This window comes from Theropithecus gelada, chromosome 16, assembly GCF_003255815.1.
Source record: "Theropithecus gelada isolate Dixy chromosome 16, Tgel_1.0, whole genome shotgun sequence".
Lineage (NCBI taxonomy): Eukaryota > Metazoa > Chordata > Mammalia > Primates > Cercopithecidae > Theropithecus > Theropithecus gelada.
The window spans coordinates 28,762,904-28,769,069 of NC_037684.1; the positions used below are offsets into that span (position 1 = coordinate 28,762,904).

The 6,166-nt window shown below is 43.0% G+C and overlaps 1 protein-coding gene across 1 annotated transcript; it reads right to left on the bottom strand.

Moving 5' to 3' along the window:
• Window positions 1–215: 215 nt before the first annotated feature.
• Window positions 216–5,929, bottom strand: KRT24 (keratin 24). The gene is made up of 8 exons (XM_025362774.1): window positions 5,268–5,929; window positions 4,066–4,148; window positions 3,491–3,647; window positions 2,431–2,592; window positions 2,207–2,332; window positions 1,659–1,876; window positions 764–876; window positions 216–564 (listed from the first exon to the last, which is right to left on the bottom strand). Exons 1-8 carry the CDS (start codon window positions 5,880–5,882, stop codon window positions 461–463), a joined length of 1,578 nt encoding a protein of 525 aa, XP_025218559.1. The 5' UTR covers window positions 5,883–5,929; the 3' UTR covers window positions 216–460.
• Window positions 5,930–6,166: the final 237 nt, after the last annotated feature.

Here is a 6,166-nt window from a genome sequence, read left to right on the forward strand (position 1 = left end):
GAGAGAATTTTGAGCTCCAGCCATCTCTCAGTCGCTGGCAATAAAAAGACTCCTGAATTAGTCTCAGTGTGTGGCTTTTCTCTATAACTCGCTTGGTTACAACAGGAAGATATAAACAATGAACTGATGTTAGTAATATAGTCATGCAGCTAGATCATCGATGATAGCTTCCTTCCTAGGTAAAATACTTTTTAAAAAAGTAAGTAATAATCAAATTAATTTGCAAAAGTAAATTTATTGAAGCAAAGAAACAATTAGAGCAAAGTTGTTAATTCAGCTATTTCAAGAGCATTCTAATGAGGAAAGAAGAAGATGCAGAAAAATTGGCTAGTCATCCATTTCTGGACTGAAGCTTTTCCTGAAATTATCCAGAAATATGCCTAGATTGATGCCATTTCTTCACTTGTGTCCTTGATTTTTTTTTTTCTTTGAAAGACACTCTTGTTGATCTGGAAGTTCCTTATTTAACTTGCACCTCAGAAATACTGCTGACTTGAGACGAGACAACCTTGCCATCCACCAACTCCTCTATGATGGTCTTAGTTACTCTAGTCTTGCTTGAATCTGAAAATCATGGGATTGCAATGTCAGTCTGGAAACTATCACAGAAACACAGAGCAAGAGAAATGCAATCATATGCATTCAACGTGTTCTCTCTGGGTAAGATTATGTAAACAATAGCAGACACTTTTAGTATGACAAGCAAAGTATGCCTTTACTTTTAAATTACAGAATTATCATCAACATTAAAAAAAATGTCTACCTCGTCCTTGACCAGAACAACTTCCAGATCTTGAGTCACCAGATACCAGATCCCTGGATCCCATGTTTGTGGATCCTGAGTTTCTACCATCAAATTCTGCAAAACTAGAACCACTGGAGAAAAAAAAAGAATTGTTTTCCTTTGCAGTTTGCAAAGGCAGGAGAAACCCTCCGCCCCGGGGATTCCTCAAGATGAAGCTTTGGATGTGTTTTAATTGGATTGTGTCTGTTACTTTCTTGTTCAGCCTTGCACTCCTGTGCTCAAATGATCCTTCTGTCTCAGCCTCCCCAGTATCTGGGATTACAGGTGTGCACCACCATGCCCAGCTATTTTTTTTTTTTTTTTTTTGAGACAGGGTCTCGCTCTGTCACCCAGGCTAGAGTACAGTGGCATGATTACAGCTCACCGCGGCCTCAACCTCCTGGGTTCAAGTGATCCTCCCGCCTCAGTCCCCTGAGTAGCTGGGACTATAGGTGTGCACCACCACGCCTGGCTAATTTTTGTATTTTTAGTAGAGACAGGGTTTCACCATATTGGCCAGGCTGGTCTCGAACTCCTGACCTCATGTGATCTGCCTGCCTTGGCCTCCCAAAGTGCTGAGATTACAGGCACGAGCCACTGCGCCAGCCTTCAGCTAATTTTTTAAATATTATTTTTTGTAGAGACGGGGTTTTGCTTTGTTGCCCAAGCTGGTCTTGGACTCCTGGGCTCACGTGATTCTCCCACCTCAGCCTCCCAAAGTGCTGGGATTACAGGCCTGAGCCACTGCACCCAGCTTGTGTCTGTTATTTTATTACTCTCTCTATATACAAGTCTACCCCCTGAGTCTCATTTTGGTTTTCTAAAATAAATTCACTAAGGTATGCATTTTAGTTTGTTCACGACTTTGGTTTACCCTCCCTCTCCATCGAGCAGGCGGCGGTAGGTCTCGATCTCCATCTCCAGGCGTGTCTTGATGTCCAGCAGTTGCTCGTACTCTGCGTTCTGGCATTTAGTCTCACCCCGGATCTGGCAGATCTCCTCCTCCAGGGCACTGACCTGCGTTTGAATTTCTGACAGCTGAGCCACGTAGCCAGCTTCTGTGTCAGCCAGGGTTCCTTCCAGGGAGCTTTTCTAAGAGAAAAAGCAAATAAAAAATTCATGATGAAAATAAATCATTGGATGATTTTTTAAAAATGCAATTTTATGTGGCACTAGAAGTGTAGCGTCGCCATATAACCTATATTGTTATATCATTGCTTCTTCAATTTTGGTTGGCACTTCTTTTTAAACTAAATCTTTTATGTGAAATAGAGTACATTAACTTTTAATGCTTTCTATAATCATAATGCAGTTCTCCTTAACACCGCCTTTTTTATGTGCCTAGTGAACCTCTTGGCAAAGAAAGAAAATTGCACTTGCCTAACTCCCTGTTGGAAAATGTGAAAAGCTATTTGCACATACCATGGCCAGTTGGGACTGAAGCTCAATTTCCAGGGCTTGCAGGGTACGTTTCAGTTCTGTTATCTCATTCTTGGCAGAACTGGCTGCCCCAGCATCAGTGGAGATTTGTGCTTGTAGTGATGCACTCTAAATACAAATATAATGCAGCTGTTGTAGGCTGGTGAACGGAGCAGAAGCGGCTTGTGTGTGGCTACTGGCTTGGGTTCTCAGCAGAGAGGATCTACCTGCTTATTGAACTGCTCCTCAGCTTCTCGGCGGTTTTGCTCAGCCAGCTCCTCGTACTGCACCCTCATGTCATTCAATAATTTGGTCAGGTCGGTCCCCGGAGCAGCATTCATTTCTACAGTCACCTCCCCTCCAGAGCTTCCTTGCATACTCTTCATTTCCTAGCATGAAGGAAAAAAGACCATCGTGATGCAAATAGAAAAGTGATGACTTCCCAGGCCGGGCGTGGTGGCTCACGCCTGCAATCCCAGCACTTTGGGAGGCCGAGGTGGGCGCATCACGAGGTCAGGAGATCGAGACCATCCTGGCTAACACGGTGAAACCCCGTCTCTACTAAAAATCCAAAAAAAAAAAAAGAAAAGCGATGATTTCCTAATATGCGCCTAGACAACAATTTGGAAATAGGACACTGAAAGGAAAAAAAAAATCAAATCTAGATAGAATTTACTCATGATTACTTTTGTTTCCTGGTCATAGTGTGTGGGAAATTCACTTAGATAAAATTGAGTTTATTTTCCTTTTTTTTTTTTTGAGACGGAGTCTTGCTCTGTCGCCCAGGCTGGAGTGCAGTGGCTTGATCTCGGCTCACTGCAACCTCCGCCTCCCCAGTTCAAGCGATTCTCCTGCCTTAGCCTCCTGAGTAGCTGGGATTGCAGGCACAACAGCTGGGCATCATCACACCCCGCTAATTTTTGTATTTTTAGTAGAGACGGGGTTTCACCATGTTGGTCAGGCTGGTCTCAAACTCCTGACCTTGTGATCTGCCTCCCTTGGCCTCCCAAAGTGCTGGGATTACAGGCATGAGCCACTGTGCCCGGCCTATTTTACTTTTTTAGAGACACACTATCTCTCTGTTGCTCAGGCTGGAATCCAGTGGCATGATCATAGCTCACTGTGGCCTCCAACTCCTGGGCTCAAGGGATCCCCCTGCCTCAGCCTCCAGAGTAGCTGAGACTACAGGCATGAGCCACTGCACCCAGCCAATTTTATTTGTATAGAATGCACGTGGGGAGAAATATGTTAGCGGGAGTTATTCATTTATGTAGAACATGTTCCTACCTCCTCGTGGTTCTTCTTCAGGTAGGCTAGCTCCTCGGTGAGACTCTCAATCTGCATCTCCAGGTCAGATCGGGTCATAGTCAGGTCATCCAGGACTTTCCGCAGGCCATTGATGTCAGCCTCCACGGTCTGCCAGAGACACAGCTCGTTCTCATACCTGGAAGGGACAGCAGTAAGGCAAAAAGTACTGCAAGCTCACCTGGCCGTGTTTCAAAGAGTACCTTCCGTTCTTACATATTGAAAAACTTCTCACCTGTGGGCATTTTCATAAATAAAGGTTACTAAGTTTTCTCTTGGGAAATTTTCCCTTATAAAGAAAAATCCCAGTGTAATATTAATTCTAATCATGTCTAACATTTTTTATAATAAAATTCTCGCTCTAAATTTGCCTCCTTCTTTTTTCTTTTTCTTTTTGATGAAATAATGGTCTAAAGTTTACCCTTGGGATGTTTGTAAATTTAGGTCATGATCTTCTAGTGTGTGTGTGTGTATATATATATATGTGTATTTATAAAATGAAATAAAATTTATTTTTTTCCCCATGACCCTTGTTTTCAAGTCTTTATGTTTCTTACTTCAATCTGAAGTCATCAGCAGCCAATCTGGCATTGTCAATCTGCAAAATGATCCCAGCATTTTCAACAGTGGCAGCAATGATCTAAAAAAAGATGTTAATAGTAAGTGAATCACGAATGATTTTTACCTTGTGTCTGCATGCCTACCTGTAAGGGTAGATGTTGCCTGTGTTATTAGCTCTTTTTGTGTGTGTGTGTGTAGAGACAGAGTCTCGCTCTGTTGCCCAGGCTGGAGTGCAGTGGGGAGATCTCGGCTCACTGCAATCTCTGCCTCCCAGGTTCAACTGATTCTTGCACCTCAGCCTCCTGATTAGCTGGGATTATAGGTGCGTGCCACTATGCCCAGCTAATTTTTTTTGTGTGTGTATTTTTAGTAGACATGGGATTTCACCATGTTGGCCAGGCTGATCTCAAATTCCTGACCTCAAGTGATTTGCCGGCCTGAGCCTCCCAAAGTGCTGGGATTACAGGTGTGAGCCACAGTGCCTGGCCTGTGTTATTAGCTCTTAAAGGTGACTTGCTTTGCAAACTTACTTAGTAACGACACCTGTATATCTGGGGCTGGTATATTTAGGACTACAACTTTCTGCAAAAAGATAACCGTTTGCACATTTATTGGACTAGGCACAGGAACCTGTTTTACAGGATATAGCCCTCTGCATATTTCTGCTACTTTGTTAGATTATCTCATGCACTTTTTCAGGAAATAGTGCAAAAATTGTATTTCGCTTCCAAAAAAGTCTTTAGAAATTTATTTCCCATACAAAAGTGGCTAAACATTTTAGATTCTACTACATTCTTATGTAATGTTTGCACCAGATTTTCTAGGAAGAAAAATCATCCTAAAGAATATTTAAATCTAGTAAGACAATAAAATATGTCAGTCTGTCAGAATTCATCATAAATAATTAAACTAATGTTGACTCACTGCTGTCATTCTTATATATAAATGATAATTAGCTGCCTGGTATTGTATAAGTTTTCCTCTTATGTAGAAATACTGAAACTGAGATGGAAACAGAAAATTAATGTCACATAAAGTATTATAATAATTAAGACACATCAGGTCCCACTTTGCATGTGTAACAAGCAAATATATTTTCAAATAATTTCTTAACTTAAAATTTTCATTATAGTACATGATCCGAAAAGAAGTGAAAGATCCACAAATACTAGAAACTCAGGCACAGATAGAGTCTAACCTGGTTTCTGAGCTCTTCAATTATTGAATAGTATTTGCTATAATCTCTTCTAGATCCACCATCTCCAGACCCAGGCCCGTATTTGTCATACCACTCCTTGATTTTGTTCTCCAGATCAGTGTTAGCCTCCTCCAGGGCTCTGACCTTGTCTAGGTAATTGGCCAAGCGGTCATTGAGGTTCTGCATGGTTTGCTTTTCCCCTCCAGAGAAAAGCCCCCCATTGCCAACACCACCTCCCATACCACCACCATAGCTGTAGAAGCCTCCACTAGCACCACTGCTGAATCCAGAACTCCCACAGAATCCAGAACCCCTGCCAAATCCAGAGACCCCGCCAAAGCTAGAACCCCCACCAAATCCTGCCCCAGAGCCTGAAGCTCCCCCAAAACCACCTCCTACTGAGCAGCTACCAAAGCCCCCTCCAAAGCTGCCCCCGAAAGCACTGCTAGACCCCCCACTCAGGCCACAGCTGCCGGTTCCTCCTCGGAAGCCCCGGGCCGAGCTGCCCCCCAGACCACATCTGCTTCCACCACTGAAGCTGCTTCCACCGGCAGACACCCTGGCTGAGCTGCTGCCTCCAGCCCTGGAGGAGGAGACACGAGTCGAGTGAGACATCGTGTTCCTGCAAACGTGAGCTTGTCCAGGTGAATAGGAGAGGTGATGACAAACGATGTATTCAAGGCTGCCTTTTTGGCCTATATATACACACTTTGAGGGTGTTCCTTTTCTCTGTCACTTCTTAATCCTTGTTACAGTTTTGGTAATCCGTAATTGGATAATTTCTTTTTCTTGAACACTTCTCTGAAGTTAGGTCAGAGCCCTGGGGCATTTACTATACCCATAAAAAAAAAAAAAAAAAAAGAATAAGGTGGAGCAAAACAAAACAATTTTCAGAATTA